The following is a 25,229-nucleotide window of genomic DNA, read 5'->3' on the forward strand; positions in this document are numbered from 1 at the left end:
AAGGCCTTTGGGTCTACACGTATAACCAAAGATGAGCCAATTCGCCGCGTATTTGTAAAATTAATAATTATTTTTTTCCGTCACAAGACAATTAATTCCCACCAGACGACATTTGCTTATGACATCATTTTTACAAATATCAAATTTATGCGATAGGAATATCTTGTGTAGTCTAAAATAATGATTTCAAATATATTATCTCCTAGCAGCCAAGTTCTAAACTAATCAATGCCGCATGTCAAAGCTCACGCCTTCCTGCATAAACTTTTTGAAAAGTGCAGTTTAAAATGAGTAGGCCAGCACCAGCGCGGCTAGGCTGGAAGGCTGAGGCTAGGCGGAGAAGTGAACAGAGAATGCCCCTTTCCCTTCCATAATATCACGATCATGATGATCATAGAGCGGTGGACGAAAAAACGCGCCAGAGACGTAAAAGAACGCCAAAAGGCGGTGAGAAAACGGAGATCAGGCCCACAAAGGGCAAAGAGGGTAAGAAGAGGGCTGGGGCAAAACAAGGCAGTTGGCCTCCGGAGATGGGAACCAGTGGTCGAATGGTCTTTGTGAAAGGGTAGCCTGGAAGGCGAAGGAGAAGAAAGCGGCACACACTAGCAAGAGCCAGGGAGAAGGGGAAATGCTGATGGTGAAAATGAACAAAGATTTCTACGCCGATGTGCTCAAGACGATGCGCAGCGCCTTGGACTTTGGTAAAGAGGTTCGTAAACGTAGCATAAGGCGGACGAAAGCGGGCAAGATGATCCTCGTCCAAGAGGGCGTAATTATAGTGATGCTAAATAGAATGTACTACTGCAGTTGCTACGCCCCACCAAGGTGGCTGATAGACCTTTTCGCAAACCAGTTGTCTAGTGTTGCGTGGGTATCAAAGTAGTGTAGCCGTTGTACTAACCAGAGGGGGCATACGCTGCAAGGTGCCAAGCTGAACGTCGTGCTAGGCAAAGACGGCTCCCGAGGCACCTTCCAGCGATACGGGGTAAATCGATAATCGACGTGTGGGCAGCAGGGACTATGTCCAAGGGCTTGACGATCCCTCCCCAGGCCATCTGCGAGTTGTGGGGCTTGCCAGTGGGCCCTGTTAAATTCCTATAAAAAGCTGCATGTATCCGCAAGTAGGTCCCACCAAAGCGACCGTGTGCCGCTCAAAGCGCACAAGCCCAAGTCCTGGTGTCAGGTCAAAAAACAGACCTGACACGACGGCCCTCCGACGAGACAGGAGGTTTACCCAGGCCCAATAGGCCGCCTGAAAAACCAATAATTACGAACAATATAAGAAATAATACGACTCGATATAATCGACAAAGACCTGGGCGACGAATAAAGGATCACGATTGGAGGCTTGGAACATGGAACTGCAAGTCGCTAGGTTTCGCAGGTTGTGACAGAATGATCTACGATTTGCGGACCCTCCGTAGACTGCGTGGTTGGTGACGTGTAGCCATGGACCGAGCCGAATGGAGAAGACTCTTATATACCGCACAGGTCACTTGGGCCTTAGTCTGATTAAATAAATAATAAATACGATAATCGACGTAACGTTCTTCAATTTAAGTCGGCCCGGTGACATGTAGTTACTCCCACGCACAGCGACAATTTGGCAGTATGATAGGCAGCGAGGTAAGGAGGTCCAAGGCCAAATCGGCCACATAGTGCTACATTAATGCTTATAAGTTTTCAAATAGCCGTATTGTGCTAATGGTTACTTGAGTTATTTACCAAATATTCAAACCTATGCGAAAAGCATATTCTTTACTTAGTTGTTGGAAAATCCTTAGGAAAATCCTGTTAAACCGAAATAGGGGCCCGATATAAGTTTTCAGGAGGCGCTCCTATTGCCACCCCAAACGTATATTACTCGACCGTATGATAACCGAATCACTGGGTTTTCTTTTCGTATTGAGTTCTAGTGATGAGCAAAAAATCAGGTCATCTGCTTGCGTAATTATGGTCGAGGACAGTAATCGAGGGGACCCAAGTAGATATTTCAAACCACACAAGTTCAGCATTTCAATACAGCACACAAATGAGCTCTGCCAGTTTTGGAAGTAATTAAGAAATTATCAGCTAATATGCTAAAACTAGTACAAATAGTCAAGTATTAGAACTCTTCATGTGGTATCACGAATAGACAATTGATTATATAATCATTGAATGTTGAACCAAATCACTGATGATCTATCGAATATTCAACCCCTTCGATTTCAAATCACTTTTCCGTTTCTGTTGGTCACAAATCAGTCCATGCACTATGTGCTATTATTCCTTCGAAACAGTCCATTGAATCACTTCAAATAATTCATAACAATCACAGTTCAAATATCCATCGATTGCGATCTATATTTCCCCTCACTTTCCGCGGAACAATCAAAATTTTCCAATTGAGGTAACCACTTCCGTACCTGAAGAGGATGAGCTGTTAATCCGGTGGAATGAACAAAGAGACTAACTTTATCTCGTGCAAATCATTATTAAATTGGCGCTGGGACCACACCGTGAGTGAGATGGCACGACACGAGCACCACGACCGTTGCACACCGGCCGTAGCCGAGTCCAAAGGGGATTTCCGCGAAGAAAACCGTTCGATTTGCGTGATTTCGAACGGCGATTTTATGTGTATTTCGCCTTGATTTAAGTGCTGCTGCTCTGCTGTTCACACGTTTGGTCAACACGGGCGGCACACACCCACCTAACCGATTGAGTTAGTGGCAACGATGCGTACGCGTGGGAATATTTATCGTATTGAGTATCATCGTCTTCGTCGTTATTTTTTGCAAGGATAGATCGTTGCACATTAGGAGAAGATGCGACAGAAATCGATTGGATTGTAAAAAAATTAATTCGATTGTAAAAAAAAATAATCGAGAAATAACTACTGCCACGGATATATCCATGAATTATTCACTTTGACGCCAATTTTTATCAACTTTTGGTGCTGCTTACAATAGACGGTTTCTAGTGAAAATAAGAAGACACATGACGGTGTTAACTTTTACAGATCCTACAGCATAGGAAGATCATTTTCAAATGCTTTGAATAAATTGTAGACAAAATGTAATTAAAACCTGATTGATGGATAATACGGTAAAGTTCCGTACTGCATGATAGATATATTTTTGGAAAATATACAAAAATGAGATATGCTTCAAAATTCACTCAACCTTCTTTTTACGGCAGGTTTTATACGTCTTTTTACGGCCCCTTTTTACGGCACGTGACGTAAACAGAATTTGAAACATTATTGACATCCAAAAGTAAGCATATGAGAAGGCAGTCTTAGAAACCCAAAGAACAAAGTAGATGCTTTGTACATTCATCATTTGCCTTCAACAATTGTTCCATTCCAGGCCATCCAAGAATTTCCTGGAGTCTACACGCGTAACCAAGGACCTAAGGTCTACAAGCGTAACGAAAAAACTGTTATCTCTTTTTTTTAATGGTTCATGCCCTATATGATCTATTAAACCAATCTCAATATGCCTTAAGCAGCCGTTTTTTTCAGGTCATCCAACTCCCTAGTCGGTTTCATCCCAAATATGTCCTCCGAGTATTTGATTTCACTTGCGTCTCAAATGTAGACACATGAGTTGTTCTAAGATCTCCAAATTGTCCTGGAGTTTGTATCAAATGGTCTTCCGAATCAACCAAGTCTTTCCTGATGTCCCCAGCTGCGGTAACAACCCAATTATGTCCTCCAAGTATTTGTCTTTCACTTGCGTCTCAAATTCACAAATATGAGATGATGTAAGGTCTCCAAATTGTGCTGGAGTTTGAATCAAATGGTCTACCGAATCCACCAAGTCTTCCATGATGTCCCCAGCCATGGTAATCACCCAATTATGTCCTCCAAGTATTTGTCTTTCACTTGCGTCTCAAATCCAGACATATGAGATGTAGTAAGGTCTTCAAATCGTCCTGAAGTTTTAATCTAATGATCTACCGAATCAACCAAGGCTTCCATGATGTCCCCAGCCGCGGTATCAACCCAATTATGTCCTCCGAGTATTTTTCTTTCACTTGCGTCTCAAATCCAGACATACGAGATGTAGTAAGATCTACAAATCGTCCTGAAGTTTGAATCAAATAGTGTGTCGAATACACCAAGGCTTTCACGATGCCCCAGCCGCGTTATCAGCCCAATTATGTCCCCGAGTATTTTTCTTTCACTTGCTTCTCAAATCCAAGCATATGAGATGTTGTATGATCTTGAGATGAGTTTGATTCAAATGATCTACCGAATCAACAATGCCTTCCATGATGTCCCCAGCCGCGGTATTAACCCAATTATGTCCTCCGAGTATTTGTCTTTCGCTTACGTCCCTAATCTGGGCATATGAGATGTTGTAAGGTCTTCAAATTGTGTCCTGGAGCTGCTTTCATTTTGATGATTCTGTTAAAATAATTCCGGTCATGACAAATTTCTTCTTCATGCAATAAGTGCAATTTACCTTTTTCCTGTGCAATAGCGAACGGAAAACTTTAGCACAAGCGCCGATCACGAAGCCTTCAGTTGATTTGTTGCAGAAACGATAAGACAAATAAGACAAATAAGACAAATAAGACAAATAAGACAAATAAGACAAATAAGACAAATAAGACAAATAAGACAAATAAGACAAATAAGACAAATAAGACAAATAAGACAAATAAGACAAATAAGACAAATAAGACAAATAAGACAAATAAGACAAATAAGACAAATAAGACAAATAAGACAAATAAGACAAATAAGACAAATAAGACAAATAAGACAAATAAGACAACAGACAAAACAAATAAAACAAATAAGACATAAGCCAAATAAGACAAATAAAGACAAATAAGACAAATAAGACAAATAAGACAAATAAGACAAATAAGACAAATAAGACAAATAAGACAAATAAGACAAATAAGACAAATAAGACAAATAAGACAAATAAGACAAATAAGACAAATAAGACAAATAAGACAAATAAGACAAATAAGACAAATAAGACAAATAAGACAAATAAGACAAATAAGACAAATAAGACAAATAAGACAAATAAGACAAATAAGACAAATAAGACAAATAAGGGGTCGTACAATAATTACGTAACACTTATGAGGGGAGGGGGTTCTTCCATTTTCTTAAGCTCCATGAAAATATAAAAATTGTTTGGGAAGAATCTTACATTGGGGGAGGGGTGTTTGAAAAACCCAGTCAAATTGCTTACCTAATAAGTGTACGGCTCCCAAGAAGCATATTTTTTTTCATGAATTCCTCCAAGTATTACTCAAGGATTTCTTTCGGACATTTTTTCAGGAATTCCTTCAAATCTTCCTCCATCAATGCCTCCGAATATTTCTTCAGAAATTTCACTAGGTATTCCTCCGGGACAGTTTTTTTAACATTCCTTTGGATATTTCTTAAGGAATTCTTCCAGATTTTGTTTTATGATTTCCTTCGGATATTCCTCCAGGAATCTCAAATACTCATCCATGAATTCCTCCAAATGTCTCTTCAGGAATACCTCCAGATATTCTTTCTGATATTTCTTAAGAAAGTCTTGGGAATATTTCTTCTTCTTTTGAATATTTGATTTCCTCCTGACTTTCTTACAGGAATTCCTCTTGATATTCCTCAGGAATCCCTTCGGATATTTCTTCAAGAACTTCTCCGTCTATTCCTCTAAAAAAATGTCCAATGCGAATTCCTCTGGATATTCCTCCAGGATTTTTGTCGTATATTGCTTCAGGAATTCCTCCTTATATTCAAAATTCCTAAAGGAATTCCGGGAGGAATTTCCGGATAAATAACTGGAGGAATATCCGGAAACACTACTGGAGCAATATCCAGAGGAATTCCTGGCAAAATACCCGGAAGAATATCCGGAGGAATTCTTGGAGTAATGTTCGTAAGAATTCCTGGAGGAATATCCGATTGAAATCCTGTAGGAATAGTTAAAAGAATTCCTGGAGGAATATCCGAGGAAATTCCTGGTGGAATCTCCGAAAGAATTCCTGGAGGAATATCCTTACGATTTTCTGAAGGAATTCCCGGTCGGAGGAATTCCCGAAGAAATTATTGCAGAAATATCCAAAGGAATATCTGGAGAAATATCCGGATGCATTCATGCTGGAATATTCGTACTTATACCTGGAAGCATTTCCGAACGAATATCTGGAGGAATATTCGAAGGAATTCCTGGTGGATAATCTGGAAGAATTCCTGGAAGAATGTCCGGAAATATTTCTGGACCTATAGCTGGAAGAATATCAGGAAACGATTCTTTCGTTTATTTGACTTATCTGTCTTGTTTATTATCAATTGTTTGTCTCGACCCTCTCCTATATTTGATTTTGATTTATGTATTTGGTAACTTCATGTTTGCAAATGTTGATGCGCTATTTTCTAGTGTCACGCTAGATACAAAATTGATCGCTCTAATCGTTTCTTTCCTGCCGTGCGCCACGAGAAAATGTGTTGTGAGATGTTCCCCAAAATGGTAAATTTCGTATGGAATTTGGAAAACTTGGTTGAAGTAAATAAGACTTCCCTTTAAAATTTTATGCGATTACATATACACAGAGCTGTAGCGTGGGTTCCCGGTGTCCTTGGTGAAATCTGTGTTGGGCGCCCCTCTCTCACTAAGAAAAAATGTGCAATATTTTACATTCCAATATAATTTTGAATCTGTGTGTGTCTCCAATCTAACCCCCACTGTCTGGCAGTGATGTTATGGAAGAAAGCTGTCTGTATTACATGATTTAACAGTCAGATTTAATCCGGGAGTTAGAAGGTGCTAGCTCTATTGCAGCTCCAGTGACCCGTTTCAGACTGCCTGGTATTTCATGACCAGTCCGAGGTCACATTTTGCAGTTGAAGATGACCTGAGGGCGCTCAATGTTCAGGGCGACTGGAAGCGATTGGCCCAGGATCGAGTCCAGTGGAGAAGGACTCCATTCGGCGTAGGTTCATCGAAGAGCTGTAGCCCATCAACTAACTAACCGAGGCCACATTTGTTTACAAAATTCCTCGCCTGTTTATTCTACCATTATCAATTGGATAATGGATCCATAAACAAACTTCCGGATTCTCGAATCCAGCACAGATTGGTTCAGAAATAAAAATTCGATGAAATAAAATAGTAGTAAATCCATAGCAAAACAATCTCACCAAATTCGGTGGCAGGTTGCGACTGCGAATCCTGATTTTGCATGCGGCGCATTGTGGCAAACATACGAAACTCAACAACCGAAGTGGAAAGATGTTCCTCGGAAGTAGTTTCATTTTTCACTAAAGCAGCGTACCACCACAAACGCCACGTTATAATTCGAACTATTGTAAAACATCACTACACAAATTGGCTTTCGTTTTTTAAATAATCAGCCAAAACGGAAAAAAATCAAGTAGCGAAAAAAAATTTACATCCATCGCGCGCGGCACACTACGATCCTCATCCTCAATTCACATTCCAATATAATTTTGAATCTCTCCCAAAAGCAATTACAGACAACAAGGTAGGGGAAGGAGTGGCAATATGCCCTAGCTAAGCATAAACTGCTTCTATGCCTTAGCTATAACAATTTTCATGGGTGTTTCTACCTCACGCAACAGTTAAACAATATAGCTAGTTGATGCCATTCAAAAAATGTCAAAAATCTCAATCATATTGATAATGCTCACATTTAAAAAAAGTGGTGATATTCTGTTGCCGGAAAACTCATGAGGCAAAACGCCTTTTAGCTGGCAGCTCCTAGGGCATTTTGGGGCCTCCCTAGGCTCGTTAGAAAAATGACACTTGAAGAGTGACGCATTAGGGTTTCTGCGTCCCTTAGTATTAGTGAGAAGTTTCACTACTACTTATGTTTGCTGATTGAAAATAAGAAACAATTAGTTGTCAATTGGTAAATCGACTTCTCCAGTGGAAAAATGGTGAGAAATTAACTTCAATCACAATTTTATTTATTACTATATATTTATATTTTTTAAAGGATTGTGAAGTGGCTACACGAATATATCGCGAGAAAATCGCCATGTGTTACGGAGTGAACCCGTCAACACTGAAAACGACGCCGCAGGAAGTGCCTTTGACGATCACGTTTGCCAGCATATATCAATTCCTGGTCGAGCATCCAAATCCATTTACGGGTCAACCCAAAGATTGCGCTAAAGACATGGAAGCTATTTTGTATTACAAAAATGAATGGGTTAAGAGTGTTTCCGGAAAGAAAGTGCACGACGTATACGCAGTGCATGGATCCGTACGACATTCCTTCGCACTAAATGAAAAACCTCTGACACCATGGATTTTAATTAGTGAATCCGGTGTAGTATATAAGATCAGGTCTATGAAATATCGGAAAAAAAATAATGACTGCACAGCAGTGTGTTATAAGCAATAATTAAATTTCCAATTTGAATATACTCTTTTGTTGTGGTTTCTTCCAAACGTGTAGCGTGCTACCTTAGGTTCAAGGATACTTCATTCCATCTCCAATGTAAACAGTTTGAGATGATCGTGTAAACGCGGGAGTGAGTTCAGTTTGCTGAGTATTGTTGAGACTAACGGTCGAGACTGGAAATCTCGATCGGGTCACGACAATGACGCAGCCGGTAGTTAATTAAAACTACGCTTTTTGTGATTGTGTTTGTGCTCCCCGAAATTAAAATTGAAGTGGAATAGAAAATCAATCAGGTAAATATGTAAAAGCGAAGTGAAAAAGCGAAATTACAACAAAAAAGATAGATTGTTTACGTCTCCGGTAGGCTCCCTGACGGAAGGGCAGAGGAGTAGGCCGGGAGACTGAAAAGTGCAAAAAAAAGAGGGCACAATGAGAATATCAAAAAGATAAAGTGTCTCCGGTAGGCTCCCTGACGGAAGCACGCTTAAAATGACTTACATATTTTTGTGTTCCGTTCACACAAAACGGGCCTCTCCTGGAACAACTCATATTATGAGTTATTACGATGTTATTCATTTTTGTGTAACCGATAGCCGATGATTTTAGGTGAGTTCATTTTACACAGCGAGAGAGCAGTCGAAAATCGAACCTAACCTCAATTGTATGTTTCCAAATTGATGGTAAAGTAAGCCAACTTTTCCATACTTATTCAGAGGCTTCTCCAATCGTTTGGATCAACAAAACAAAGTGCGATGCTTGTATTCGCACATTTTTTTGTTTCGCCATCAAAGCAAAAAGAAAAACCTCCGAAAAAGTACGATTTCTTGCCTCACATTCTGCACCCGTTCGCCATCATAGCGACCCGAAGGGACTTTGACAGTTCGAGGCAAACTCACTTACACATATCATGCACATATGAGACATTACACAGCGACTGCTCGTGTTTCACACAAAATTTTCACTCATAGTGAGAGTTGACCAAGGCGTCGCCATAATGTATGAAAACTATTCATGCGATGTGTACTTGACTTTAAGCGTGAGGGCAGTGGAGTAGGCCGGGAGACTGAAAAGTGCAAAAAAGAGGGCACAATGAGAATACAAAAAAAGACAAATTGTTTATGTCTCCGGTAGGCTCCCTGACGGAAGGGCAGAGGAGTAGGCCGGGAGACTGAAAAGTGCAAAAAAAAAGAGGGCACAATGAGAATATCAAAAAGATAAAGTGTCTCCGGTAGGCTCCCTGACGGAAGGGCAGTGGAGTAGGCCGGGAGACTGAAAAGTGCAAAAAAGAGGGCACAATGAGAATACAAAAAAAGACAAATTGTTTATGTCTCCGGTAGGCTCCCTGACGGAAGGGCAGAGGAGTAGGCCGGGAGACTGAAAAGTGCAAAAAAAAGAGGGCACAATGAGAATATCAAAAAGATAAAGTGTCTCCGGTAGGCTCCCTGACGGAAGGGCAGTGGAGTAGGCCGGGAGACTGAAAAGTGCAAAAAAGAGGGCACAATGAGAATACAAAAAAAGACAAATTGTTTATGTCTCCGGTAGGCTCCCTGACGGAAGGGCAGAGGAGTAGGCCGGGAGACTGAAAAGTGCAAAAAAGAGGGCACAATGAGAATACAAAAAAAAGACAGATTGTTCACGTCTCCAGTAGAACCCCTGCCGGAAGGGCAAAGAATTGGATGCGAATTGAATTTGAATTGGATTTAGAATGGATTCTAATTGGCGTTGGACTTGGATTGATTGATTTAAATTGGATTTGCATTGATTTTGGATTGGACTAGATTTGGATTGGATTGGATTTGAATTGAATTTAAACTGGATTTGGATTGCATTTGGATTGATGGTTCATTAGATTTAAATTGGGTTTTATTAAATTGAGAGTCAATTTCGGCTGATCTTGGATTGGATTGGATAAGATTTGGATTGGATTTTGATTGAATTTAAATCGGATTCACAATCGATTTAAATTAAACTAGATTTGGATCGGAATTTAAATTTGGAATGGATTTGTAATGGATTTTAATTAGCTTTGGATTATTTTTAAATGGATTTTTTTGGATTTTATTTGAAATTGTTTTGGATTGGATTTAGTTTGGATTTGGATTAAATCGCATTTGTATCGGAATTTTGATCGAATTTCAATTGAATTTGGATTAGTACATTCTAATTAGCTTTGGATTGGATTGGATTGGATTCGATTTGGATTTGGATTAGATTAGGATTGGATTGGATTTGGATTGGATTTGGATTGGATTTGGATTGGATTTGGATTGGATTTGGATTGGATTTGGATTGGATTTGGATTGGATTTGGATTGGATTGGATTTGGATTGGATTTGGATTAGATTTGGATTGGATTTGGATTGGATTTGGATTGGATTTGGATTGGATTTGGATTGGATTTGGATTGGATTTGGATTGGATTTGGATTGGATTTGGATTGGATTTGGATTGGATTTGGATTTGGATTTGAATTGGGTTGAGTTGGATTTGGGGCAGAATTTGGATTGGATTTGGATTGAATTGGATTTGGATTGAGTTGGATTTGGGTCGGAATTTGGATTGGTTTGTAATTGAATTAGGATTGGATTAGCAATAGATTCTTATTGGCTTTGGATTTGGATTTAAGTTTGATTCAAATTGAATTTGGATTGTACTTAGATTGGATAGGATTTGGATGTCATTAGGATTAAATATTTTTATTGAACTGGACTAGGATCCGAATTTGAATGGGATTTTCATTGAATTTGGATTGTATTTTGATTAAGTTCATATTGGATTTGTTATGGATTCTAATTGGCTTTGGATTGAATTTGGATTTGAATTGAATTTGGATCTGATTTAAATTCGATTTGGATGGTATTGGATTTAGATCGGAATTTGGATTGAATTCAAATTTAATTAGGATCGAATGGATTCTTATTGGCTTTGGATTTGGATTAAAGTTGGATTTAAATTGAACTTGGATTTAATTTGGATTGGACTGTATAGGATTTGGATTTAATTGGACTTTGATTGAATTTGAATTGGATTCAAATTGAATTAAGATTAGGTTTCGACTGGATTTGGATTTAAATTAGATTTCGACTGGATTTAGATTGGATTTAAATTCGATTTGGTTTAAATTGAATTGTATTTAGATTAGATCTTGATTGTATAGGAATTGGATTTGGGTTGCATAATCATTAGATTAAAATTGGATTTGTAATGAAATTTGAATTGCAGTTTAACTGAATTTGCATTGTACTTGTAATGGTTTCTTATTGGCTTTTGATTTAGATTAAAGTTTAATTCAAATTGTATTTGGATTGAATTTGAATAAGATTGCATAGGATTTGGATTGGATTTTGATTGGGTTTGAATTGGATTGTAATAGATTTAAATTAGGTTTAGGCTTGGATTTTAATTGGATTTGGATTGGGTTTAGATTATATTTGGCTTGAATTGGATTTGTATAGGAATTTGGGTTGAATTTTAATAAAATTTTTAATGGATTTGGATTGGATTTTGATTGAATTTAAATCGAATTCACAATGGATTTGGATTGAATTAGATTTGGAACGGAATTAAGATCTAATTTGGATTGGATTGTGTAGGAATTTAATTATTTTTCTCATGATTTCAGTTGTTCCATGGATGCTTTGAATTTTAATTTACCCAGCAAAAAAAAATGTGAAGTAATTGATGTGGATGATATTTTTCCAATGATCAAAAATATGTAGCAATAATGTAATTTTTCGTTCATTGTATATCTGTAGAGTAGAGGAGGAGAAGAATGTAGTATATAAGATCAGGTCTATGAAATATCGGAAAAAAATAATGACTGCACAGCAGTGTGTTATGAGCAATAATTAAATTTCCAATTTGAATATACTCTTTTGTTGTGGTTTCTTCCAAACGTGTAGCGTGCTACCTTAGGTTCAAGGATACTTTATTCCATCTCCAATGTAAACAGTTTGAGATGATCGTGTAAACGCGGGAGTGAGTTCAGTTTGCTGAGTATTGTTGAGACTAACGGTCGAGACTAGAAATCTCGATCCGGTCACGACATCCGGCAGGATACTTGCAGCGCACTGCAACTGTGCCATCGGTCTTTTTGAATGTTGCAGTCATATCGGTGCAACGTTGTTTGCATTAGAGGGCATTCGAACGTCAATACTCGAGAAGAAAGAAAGTTTTTTATTATGCTGAAGTAGAAATATGTATTGTAGACCCAGTTGAAAAACAAAATGAACATTAGTGACAATCGGGTTTTCTTCCATTTCCGGATGTTGCAACTGCATTATGAGTTGTGGGCATCTGGCGCGCCATCATGCGCAGTACTCACGATGTGGTTGCGACAGTGGGACGTGGGAAAAAACCCCGATTATCGCGAGAGCTCACTTCGGTTAGTAACTGAATCTATAATAGTTCTTCATTACTAATGTGTACTTTTTTTTCTAGTTGTCAGTTACTGATTTACCGGCGTACTGGAAGAAGCCACCGACGAGTATCAGCGAAAACCTGTATAAAAAAGTACGTGACATTGACTTTGGCAAGCAGATCCAGAGAGCATATTATGCCACCACTCCATCAACTTCAACTAATTACGATTTTATCTGTCGAAATTTATTGAGCTCGCTACAGATGGACGGAATAAATGTTGCTAGTACCACTCTATTTTGTGGTGAAAAACAAATGGCCTTCAGTTGTACAATTTGTACACACGAGTCTGAACTTAAAAATGATCTTAAGAACTACAATTTCCAACTACTCTACGACCCTTTAAACAAGAGTACAATTGAGCAGTTACAAAAAGTAGCGGCAGAGTTCATTCGCAATTTTACAAGTGATCCAGATCTGTTGATGAAGATTGATAAGCTTACCGCAGACCAATCGGATTCCAAGTGGAATGGAATGTTTTCCGAAGTGGGCGTATCACGGCTTCAAACATGAAAGATGTGTGTTGCACAAAACCGGAACAACCATCGATGTGACTGGTGAAAAGAATATGTCACCCCAATGATTCACTTCATCCGCTACAAGATACGGCAAAACTTACGAAGTAAAAGCAGTTGAGCAATTGTTCGAATCAGTGAAGCACTTGCATCAGAGCTTGTTAAAAAGAAAATCGGGATTTGTAATTCATAAAGATTATCCGTTTATGAGTGCATCGCCGGATGCAATATTTTTGTGTGACTGCCACGGCGTAATAACAGTCGAAGTGAAGTACCCCTTCTCAGCTCGCAATCGTGCAGATATGGTTGACACATTATTGCAGCTAAAGGACTCTTTCATTACACGAAATGAGGAACATCATATTATATTGAAAACGAAGCATAAATATTTCTTCCAAGCATTCATGCAGGTTCACATTTGTAAAGCTAATTTTGGCTATTTTTATGTGTGGTCACCGCATCAGGTTCTAGTATTTGAGATCAAACGCAACGATAATTATTGGGAAATTTGCAAGAATAAGGACCCAATGCCTCGGACTCGAAAATGTAATATTTCCAGAGCTAGTAGCTAAGAAAATAACCGAAAAATAAAATGTACAAATGTAATCTTTATTGTTACAATAAAGTATATTAAACTACAGGAACAATCGTTGGGCATTAATGAATTAGAGCTGAACATATATGTCATATATGATAATTATTTGATCGATCGCCGGAATGTTATTGTTCCAGTGTTGCAGCATTGTAATGTGAATTATATCCGTTAATATTAAAAACTTCTGCCGCAGTGAACCAATCAATCGTTCAACGTGTATTCTCAGCGATGAAAGTTCTTTCGAATGAATTGCATCAAGTGGCTCAAGCTGTTGGCTCTTTTTCTTGAAAGCTGGATACGTTATGGATGCATTCAATGGCGCTAGTAGGTCATCTATAATGAACCCTCGGTCCGCCATCAAGAAATCTCCCTCTCCGAAGTGCGTCCACCAAATGCTAATGTAAATAATGCTGCCTGACGCGCTTATCCTTATCAATACTTTGATTGTATTGTGTTTTTTGTAATTGGAAAAAACGTTTGCACTGGCCACTATTGCTTTATTAAATATTTGGCGATTCAATGTTTATTTCCAAGCAATCGATAATAACAGTTAGAGCATCACTATACTTTCTGCGAAATGCTGATGGCATATGCTGCTTCAACGTGGTTCTTGAAACCTAACTAAAGCCTTCATGACTGGAAAATGGCGTTGATTGTCTCGTAAAAATACTTCGAAATAGCAGATTGATTTAAATCATATAAGTACCCAAGTGTACAAAATGGTCCATTTAATCGGATTTTGCGCAACGTCAGTACCAAAATCTTTTCCTTATTCAATGCGTCGAATTCTGGTATGTCTTGTTTTAGTGACTCATAGAGACGTCTTAATGTGCGACCAGCGCTGAGCCAGGTAAAATAGCAGCATTTTTTATCGTTGGTTTCAAGTGAAGAAACAGATATTTGATACGCATTTTTTGAGGCACGTAAATTCTGCTGTAGCTTTTCGCGAAGCGCTCGAAGAAAAACAACTTCTTTGTCGTATCGTGCAATAATATTTTTCCATTGCTCCACTTCTTTCAACATGCATGATTCAGTCTGCACACCCACATCATTGTAGTATACAACCTTTGAGGAATTCTCATATGCCATTTCACCAGCTGAAGTGATATTGTTGGTGATATTGTCAAAAGGGAAACGGATTTGCATTGGCGTTCGAGCGGCATCCGGACTTGATACTTCAACCCTGCATGCAGAAAATAACATGAATATTAAAAACCATTGTTAGTGTCATGAAATTGGATTTAATATACGTACGAAGTCGCAAATATGACAGTTGGGATTATTGATTGGGATTGATGAGCATACGACTCATCGTTTGAAAGCTCCAGTGATGTAGATTAGTTCATTGAACCTGATTCATTTTCTGAGTTGATGACTGGAAGCTCATGTTGACCTTGAAACCAATCACAATCAGTTGACTTGAAGGACAACCTAGAACATTTACAAAAAGAAAGAAAGTATTTAGTATTAGTTCTACCACAAGTTATTTGGACTATACTTAATTAAAATCTGTCAACTGTAATACGACGCTGGTAGTCTTTTTATAAAATACTTACTCTTGATCAGCAGTCATAAAAGGACTCAGAACATTCAATATAAACAATGAACCGTTTGAATTATCTAGTAGACAATCCGTTCGTTCTGAATCTATATTACTCTCATTGACTGAATCCTCGTGATACATCAACGTACTAGAAACAGCACTAGATTGATTTCCATCGAGATTTTCACTGTGACCACTTAAATCGTTTTCTGCCTCTTCTCTCAATTCCGCTGACACATTTGAAGAATCCATGTCCGATTCCGATAGATTGCGAGTCGGAATCCAATCGACAGGCCAGGGTTTTGCAGGCTTTCCAGAAAAGAAATGACGACTACAGACTCGATGGTGCGAAGCAGGACTTTTTTTCAACCTGCAGGCCTCCACCCATAGTGCTAGACGATGCTCTGCCAAATATTTTTGCTATTCACTTATTCTTTTCCCTACTGATGGAAGCCGGAACATTTGATGCGTTTGGTCACTTGAATAGACGCCACACGACGGTACAGTGCATTTTAAAACCATGTTTAATTATGCTAATTACGAAACACAAAAAATTAAATTCAAAAATCCCAAATTGAAATAATTTGACAGCTGTTCCGTGGTTGCAAACAAATCAGTTTTACATGGCTACGCTATTGGGTGTGTGTTAGTGAGATTCCACGGCGAGACCCTAATATTTTATCGCCACATGTTGGAGCACAAAAGTAAGCATGCTGAGACCGTAGAGCACCGTCTCGGTTCAGCTTGTGCGAAGATAGTACTTACGTCACATGTTTACATTCAAACTGAATGTTTACATGTGTGCTGAGCCTGCCTTGTTTTTTGTATGCCGTGTTCCAAAAGTATGATTTAGTTTTCAAATAGCAAATAGAATTCGGCGATATGCACCTAAAAGATTTGAAATTTAGTGAAATTTTTACTATTTGCAAAATATGTAAGGAACCTTGCTGAGTCGTGGGCATTTCTGGATCATCGTATGGAGTATATAAAACCATCTAGAAGTGGCTGAAGGATCATTAAAATTACTGACAGTTCTTTACTCATGATTCCTTTTAGCCAATCGGTCGATGTTTGAAATCAGTACAGTGATTTGGGGGTCAATAAAATCCAACTTTGAAGAGGAGGGAATTGCCATCAAAAGATCCTAGATCAAAAGGAAGAGGGCCACATGGCGAAGTGAGGCAGTGATTTTCTAGTTGGGCTTCAAAAAGAGTGAAGTAGGCTCTGATTAAAAGCGATCGGGCGGAAGTTTTCTGTCAACGTTTTTGAAAAATTTACTTCAGCTTCAATTCAAATTCAACTTCAAAAAAATAATAGAAATCTATTTTTATTTTGAATTTATTATGAAGTTGTGGTGTTTTGTGATGAAGATCTCAATTCATTATATGACGAAAACACTATCCGTTCTGAACAAGTTGGTGAAGAATGGAATGATCTTCACATAATGTTGCTTGAAATCAGCGCTCGGGATAAGGGTCAATATTTATCCAGAAGACATCGGAATATTATGTAGAACACTTATAAAGTTACCTAAATCCGAGTTTCCTAAGTTTCAGGAACAGCTGATGATAAGCAGAATTCTGGTGACGATGCAGACCTCCAAGATGATAATTCGTTGCTCATATCTGCACGCATCTTTCGGAGCACCTTCAAGCCTTTGAGATCGGCATGTCAATCTGGAAAATGAGGAGAGAAACCCTCATCCCGTAGATTTCGCATAAGTGTCTTTGCTTATGGAACCACCCAACCCATTTTTGGCCCTTCATACAGGAATTTGATGAAATACAAACAATAATATAATTATCATCAAATCGCTAGTCAGACATGATTAGCGCACTTGGCATGTGACTTATTACAATAAATAGTAGTATCATCATCATCATAATCATGAGATTTCTAAACTTATTCATGGCCCTTTATAATCGGCTCTTGAAGCCTCAAAGAAATAGAAATAGCGGTCCAAACTAAGATCAAATTTTTCTACAACTCAAATAGTTGAAAGGAATATTTTTTGTTTGCTCTACATTTCTCAAAATATCTTCATCAAAGATATTTGAAGTCTGTAGTTGGTTTGTTTTCAATTTGCCCTGTAGTTAATAATTTAGTAACAACACATTTAGTAACTAACAAAAATTGTTCTATTTATCATACCGTAATTCTTGATTTCGGCGTCCCCTGAGGGCTGGCGCACTTGGCGGGGGCAACCCGGCCAACGGCACGCTACGGCGCTGCATGTACTTTAATTAGACTAAAATGATCGTTGGAACTTTTGTCAGTTGGGTTTTGCAAAATTCGATTTCTTTATGCCTCAATATGTACAATACATAGTTCAGTATTCAGAACTTAATTCAAAGTTGGGGAATATTAGGTCCATAAAATTTCCAAACGTCATGGACGAACCGGATGTCTCTCCAGGTATTCTGACGGTTGTTTTAAAGATCCTGCGTTGTTTTGCTTACAACTACTCGTTCTAACATGCGTAGTAGATTAAAAACCCTCGTAATGCAATATTCCGTTGTGTTTGTGAAGCTGAAAGATTTGAATTTATTCGAACAGTTTTATTTCATGATCTGATTAATTTTGACGCGTCGCCCTACCCATAGTCCGCAAGCTCGAGACACCTTTCGAAATTCCTTTCCATTCTGTCTTCAATCACATTAGTGCAACTATAACTAGATGTATGTGGATATGCTGAGGAGATGGCACACACTTGACAACATGGCAACTGTTACTACCATCCAAGCTGCGTCCAATGTGCGACCAATCTAAGTCGTTCGTTTGAGAGGTGAGAATATTTTTGTTGCGATTTTTTTTCGCTAGATTCAGAGATACATGCCATGGCGCACTATAGGATTTCGGGCGGTCATTAATCGAAAATGTCATGTCTTCCGAATTATTTTAAAATATTTTCTCTCCATTGTCAATACTCTAATTAAGAGAAATTCTGAATTTGAAGTCTCTAGGTGCACTAGTTCCAAAGATATAAGGTGGCAAAGTCAGAAATGGGTAAAAAAGTTAGCAAATTTTCTGAAAAAATATTTTATTTTCAACTATTTATTGAAATATTTTTTAAATGTTTTTCTTCAATGTTAATACATCATTACAAAGGTTATTGTATAAGCTTTTTAAATGGTGTGCAAAACTAATGGTTACACTGTGAAAAAAATTGAAAAAATGCAGGAAGCAATATTTTTTCCAAAAACGACGCTATTTTCAACTTTGATAGTGAAGAACTTTTTTTCCTCAGGAATCCCCGGGTTCTTTTATGATACACATCAAGGACAAAGCTTCGACTAAAATGTCCCGAAAGAATTTCTTGCCAGTATTTGCAATTAACAGAGTTAAGTCACTCTGATTTTTTTCATTTGTTTTTTACCGTGTTTTGCCTCTCTCGTACTCCAAGGTTAATGCTCATTCCAAAAACGAATGTTTGATAGAAGGCCCGGAGACCCCTAGTGGTATATATCAACTAACTCAGCGCGAAGAATTGAGGTGATGTCTGTATGTGTGTGCATGCGCGTCTGTATGTATGTGCGCAAAAGAACGCAATCGCCATTTAGACACTTATTTGTGTCCGATTTTCTCGCAACAAGTTTCATTCGACGGGAAATCTAGTCCCATCGTTTCCTATTGAAAATGGGTCAGACTGAACTATGCGCTCAAAGGGTATGGTCAAAATACATTTATTGGTAATAACTTCGACTTTATTTATAACCATTTGAGCTCATTTAATTAACTTTTCAAAGGAGTAAATGAATAAAACCCCAATGCAATGCAGCACAACGGTAACGGAAGGACTTAACAGTTCGCTCATATATTTCCTGTCAAATTTTACCGTTTCCGTCGCCATTCCGCTGAAATGCGTTTGGGGCTTGAGTGGTTTGAGTCATTCTCTAAACCTAATTTTCTGAGCTATTCATTAGCTACTGATGGAGAACTAAATATGAGATTTCATAATATGTAAATATTTATAAATCTCCTGGAATCAATAATTCCCGACATGTTTATTGCAAAAGTAAAGACGAACAATATCTTAGTTAGAACGGAGCGTATGAAATTCCTGCTAGTGTTCATGAATGTCTGGCTAATGGTAGGGAAATATTTATTCACTCATCTACACTTTGAGGTTCACTGGCTGAACAATCAGCGGAAAGTCAATATAAACAGTTGATGAAATTTAGAACTCATAATGCAAGAAAATGATCAAGAGAGGCAAATGTTGACATTTTCCTTCGTGCCTTACATGAATCAGATCCATTTTAAGCTCGATTTGGATAACGAGGAGACGTTGGAAAAAATTTTTCACTTAGTTATTCTTATGCCATGCGTAATTTTGTAATATTTGAAGATTTTCAAAAGTTCTTTATCTTCTAATACTTTAGATGAATTTATCTCATCTTCCATCGTTGATGGAATTGAAGAAAATATCATTGAAGACTTAAACCTTGACACAGAAAAAGAATGATGCTGTATATAACTTGTAGAAATCATGAAAACAAATCAAAAGTAATTCAAATAGTGTTGTTATTTAAATTAAAAGAATTTTGCTTTTCGGAAGAATGGAGCATTCTTACATTCCACAATGAATGTCCACATTTTTTGAGAATATATTAATCTCATTTTTGAATAACTTGTACACGTAAAAATGTCATGGGATTGCGATTTCTAATTTGCTAATACCCTTTTTCAAAAGTTATTTTCAATTCTGATTATTTGATTAACATTTAATGCTTTATGATCCTTCAGATCCTAGTACTTTGTCAAACAAATTGTTCTAAATACAAATTGTGAGGCATGAGAGTGAGAACAAAAATATCACGGAATGTCATGAAATTAATGTCATTTAACATGATCGCCGCCATAATGTCCATAAATTGCTGAACTTAGTTTTGTACAGCCCCTTCCTTCTCCTTAAGAAAACGCACGAAATTTCAACTTCCCAAATAGGTTTGCTTTGTCACGTTAATCGAACCTATGAAAAAATAATTACGTAATTCATAGACGATCCCCAAAGGGGGGGGGGGGTGGAAATTGTATATTCATGCTATTTCGACCATACACAGCTAAAACTAAGTGGAAAATCACTTTAAAAGTCCAATTTTATTTTTGACCGCTCGCTTGTATGGGGATCCCCCATAGTGGGCGGCGTTCTTCTGTGGTCTCATGCTTTGTCCTTCTAGGAATTAGACGATTTGTAAAACAAGATCGCAGCCGTATCTACTTTCTTTTTTGTCAATTTGCTATGAACTTTTCGCTATTTTCAACCTGTTGGTGAAGAATGCTGAGCCATTATATTTAACATTTGATGAATGCTTGTCGTTTGACAACAATTTCTAGAAAATGTTCTCGTAAGTTAGTCATTTCACTTATGCAAGAGAATTTGCTATCATATTATTCAAGCCATATTTTGAACCTGACGAAATTTAACTCAGGGTTCTGACGATGAGGATGACATAAGCTACTGAGTAATTCGAATAATTCGTAGGCCAGATCGAGTGCCGTTCGCGCCCCAGTGGCACAGTTTAGCGGTAGGTCGCGCGCCGCAACTTCAAGGATCGAGTCAAATTTAAACTTTTATCAAACGTAAACTCTTATCGAGGGCGAGGAAAGTGGCACAATCGACTCGCCTTCATGATCGACGAAGTTTTTTTTTATGTCTGTGAAAGATCAATATGTGTAATTGAATTGAACCGAATCGAATCCGAACGAACAGTTCGTAATACCAAGACGGTTGGCTCAGAACGATGTGATGCTGAACTTCTGCCAAGTTTGTGATCATATAGTCGTCTTACTTACCCTGGTCGGCATCCTCCGCCCGACCAACTGCTCCTTAGTTTTCCCCACCAGACTGACAATCTCAAATGAAGTGTGAGCCAGCATCTGTTGTTTCTGTTGGCGGGTAGCAATTTTTCATGATAATTAGTCTACTTACTAACGGACTGCAGGAATTTCGGGGACTATTCCTGGCAACTCAACGTTAGACATAGAAGGAGTCAGATGCAATTCTATGGCTTGGCAAATACTTACACATGAGATGAAAATCACGGTGTTGTTGGCAGAAGAACTTTGGTATATAAAATCAGTGTCGCTTGAACGCTTATCAAATGAAAGTTTAGACTTTTCTGTTTCATTTGACACCAAATAGAAACAGTTTATATTGGTCGGTCACTCATCATTTTCCCATAAGTGATTTATTGTATAACAATGAATTAAAAAAAAAATATATTTTAATTATTTTTTCTTATGAAGATTTTTATGTTCCAGATTTCCTCACAGCAACACCATGGGAATAGTTTAGTCTGCACTTATGAGCGCTAATAGCTTTTAGAGTAGGATACTGGCCTTTTCCATATAGGATGACATGATACATATGTAAATTGTTGCATCTTAATTATAGCAATGAGTGAACTACAGCTTGTTTCCTAATATAATGTCAAGAATTATGATGAACGGCGATGAAAACATTACATTAGCATTAGCCAAGCAGACGGACAGACAGTGGAGATCATCATATGTTTCAGCAGAGTGTTGGCTACATTTCATCACATTGTACCATAATACCACCAGGAAAAATGCATTTAAACTGGCTGGCCACTGATTTCATACATTATGAACACTCCTCACAGAATCCAGATTTAAAAGTGCTCGCGTTTCAAGGGCACACCAATCAATACGGAAGCAACGCACTGCTGTCATTTTGATTATTTCTTCGTCGCAGCATGCGTGAAGAGTGGCTAAATCGGTTTTGGCATGACTCATAATTTGATCAATTTTTCTGACAACTAGACATATAAAGAACTTTTTGAGTTTGTATTTTTCAGGGTTGACTTAATTTATTTATTTATTTATTTATTCATCTAGTGCTGATCCATCTGACTACAATGTCTTAATGAATAAAATACTCTACATAACTTGTCATAACACACGATAATTACACCTACAGCAATGACGAACGATAAATCTTCTTTTTGAAGCGTGTGTTTGTTTGGTTAAAATCAAAAAGATCCTCAACTACCGTGAACGTCCGGATCATCGACGATAGTGGCTCATTGTAGCCGAACGCCGTTCGATGGAGCCTGTCCTGTAGCAGTGATCGTTGCCGGAGAGGACGTTGAATTGCGCGGAAGTCCAGAAGTGCAAGCAGCTGCGGAGAATCAATTTCGTTGTTCAGTACCTTGGCAACGAATGTTGCCTGCTGAATTTTCCTTCATCTTTCAAGGGTGTCCATACCAAGCAGTTTACAGCGATCAGCGTAAGCTGGAAGATTCAATGGGTCACGCCAGGGCAAACTACGTAATGCCAACCGAATGAACCTCCGTTGAACACGTTCAATCCTTAGGGACCATGATACATCATTTGGCGTCCAGATAACAGAAGCGGTCTCAAGGATAGGTCGTACAAGCGCACAATACAGAGATTTCAAGCAATATGGATCGGTATAGTCTTTGGCAATTTTAGCAATAAAGCCCAGCTGACGATTTGCTTTGGAGATTATCGCTGTATAATGAGAATTGAATGTCAGCTTTGGATCCAACATGACTCCTAGATCGAAAACCATCTCAACTCTTTCAAGTATCGTGTCGTCTATCCGATAATCGAACAATATTGGCTCCTTCAATCGATGGAACGTCATCACGGAACATTTCGGAACACTGATAATATGTCGGTTCCGATGGCACCAGGCAACGAACAGATCCAGCAAACTCTGTAATCGGTGACAATCATCAGCCGATCGTATCACCAAAAAAATTTTCAGATCGTCTGCATAGATGATTTTGCAATCAAGTCCTAGTTTTGCAGCGACATCGTTGAAGTACAACGTGAACAACAAGGGCCCCAAGTTGCTTCCCTGGGGCACACCAGAACCACTGCAGAAGGACGATGAAACGCAGGAATCAATTTTCACTCGTAGTTTTCTTCCAGTTAGGTAAGAGCTCAACCATGATGCAAATTTAGTGGAGATACCGAGACGAAAAAGTTTGATCAGCAGCATACTATGGTCGATCTTATCAAAGGCTGCTTTCAAGTCAGTGTAGATAACATCTACTTGAGCCTTGCTTTCCATGGCATTCACGCACGTGTTAGTAAAAACTAACAAGTTCGTAGTGATCGATCTTCCTGGCATAAAACCGTGCTGATCGGTTGAGATGTAGTTCTTCGATTTACTAAGAATCACCTCACTGACGATTATTTCGAATAGCTTAGACGCAGCTGATAAGCTAGTTATCCCCCTGTAGTTTCTGACTTCCTTTCTGTCACCATTTTTGAAGACAGGAAACATATAGGATTGCTTCCAAATCTCCGGAAAGATGCCATCATCGAGTGAGCGGGAGAAAATAGAAGCGAGAGGCTCGGCGAAAACAGTGGAGCAGCGACAAAATATAACAGATGGAATCCCATCTGGACCCGGAGACAGAGAGCTTTTCAACTTTTTAGCAGCAGCGATGACCATTGCCGGGGTGACCACGAATGTTGTAAGGCTAATCAAGTCCAATGGAACGTCTAACGAGGCGGATGTAGCTTCGGCGTCGGTGGCAGAGCTTTGATTGAATACGGATTCAAAAAATCTTGCAAAGAGTTCACAACATTCCGTAGATGTTTTCGCTTCAGCGTTGTCATATACCACATTCTTTGGAATAGATGAGTTTTTCCTTTTACTGTTGACGAACTTCCAAAAGCTTTTGGAATTACGCTTGAGATTGGTTTGCACTCTCATTACGTGCGCCTTATACAAATCCGAATTCAAGCTGCGGTAAGCATTACTAGCACATTGGAAAGTTTGCTCTCCAGAGACCGTTGCGCACGATGCTTTCGATGACTGGTATTTCTTTCGCGTTTCAGCTTTCTTAGTAACGAGGTACTCCAAGCAGGTGACTTTGAGGGCCGCTGAGCAGGAACATTGGCTTGCAACCATTGTTGAACGATAAAACAGAATTTACTCGCCATTTCGTTAACATTCTGACTCACATTTAAACAATCCCAATCGATATTTTGAAGATCACTGCAGAGTAACTCATAATCTACCTTACCAAAATCCAGGCCTGGCTTATCGTCTGTACCGTGCGAGTAATCGGGAATTCACGTCGCGCTGGGATAGATATTTCCAACGGAGGATGATGCGTATCAACGGGCAACAAAGCAACTACAGCAGGGTTGACGTTTGATCTATAATTATCGGAGCAGAACACAAGGTCCAGTTAACGATCTAGTAGATTGCGATGGTAATTAACCTGGATCATATTCGTGAAATCCATTCCGTCCAGCAGTGCAGCACTTGATGCAGGAACAGACAAAGTGTCAGCAATCAGCACGTTATCATCAGCATTCTGAATCCACTGTAGACGGGGCTGGTTATAATCCCCGCAAATCAGCACATGGTCATCAAAGGAAGCAATGTCGCACGGACGGAGGCTACATGTTCGTCAAACAGTTCCACATTGTGGCTACGATCAGGCGGAATATAGACAGCACCAACCAATAGATGACGACACCAAATGGTGATATCAGCAAATACCTGCTCAAGTCTTTCACCAAAACATGTGCGGACTTGCACACAGGAATAACGATGATTAACTGCTATCAGGACTCCGCCGAAACTTGTCTTGTTGCTGTTTATACGATTTCGGTCACAGCGAAACACACTGAATGACGATCCGAAAATTTGCGTAGAATCGATGCAATCGTTTAATCCGGTCTCGGTCAGTATTATGACGTCGTAGTTGCAATCCGCCACAGCCAGAAACAAATCGTTGATTTTCGTCCTCAGTCCCCTCACGTTCTG

At 38.7% G+C, this 25,229-nt stretch overlaps 2 protein-coding genes across 3 annotated transcripts in view; one reads left to right on the forward strand and one right to left on the reverse strand.

Annotated features, from left to right (window-relative positions):
- Positions 1 to 2,566, reverse strand: part of LOC134210693 (flightin) — an 81,761-nt gene extending 79,195 nt beyond the window's left edge. For both annotated transcript variants that reach the window (XM_062686906.1, XM_062686904.1), the window contains exon 1: positions 2,409 to 2,566. The gene's annotated coding sequence lies outside the window, so the exon portion shown is untranslated. The remainder of the gene's footprint in view (positions 1 to 2,408) is intronic.
- LOC134209174 (uncharacterized) lies at positions 644 to 13,323 on the forward strand. Its single transcript, XM_062685157.1, has 4 exons — positions 644 to 709; positions 7,966 to 8,294; positions 12,423 to 12,547; positions 12,824 to 13,323. The coding sequence occupies exons 1-4, from the start codon at positions 644 to 646 to the stop codon at positions 13,306 to 13,308; spliced, it is 1,005 nt and encodes a 334-aa protein (XP_062541141.1). The 3' UTR covers positions 13,309 to 13,323.
- Positions 13,324 to 25,229: the final 11,906 nt, after the last annotated feature.

Source organism: Armigeres subalbatus, chromosome 2 (assembly GCF_024139115.2).
Source record: "Armigeres subalbatus isolate Guangzhou_Male chromosome 2, GZ_Asu_2, whole genome shotgun sequence".
Classification (NCBI taxonomy): Eukaryota; Metazoa; Arthropoda; class Insecta; order Diptera; family Culicidae; genus Armigeres; species Armigeres subalbatus.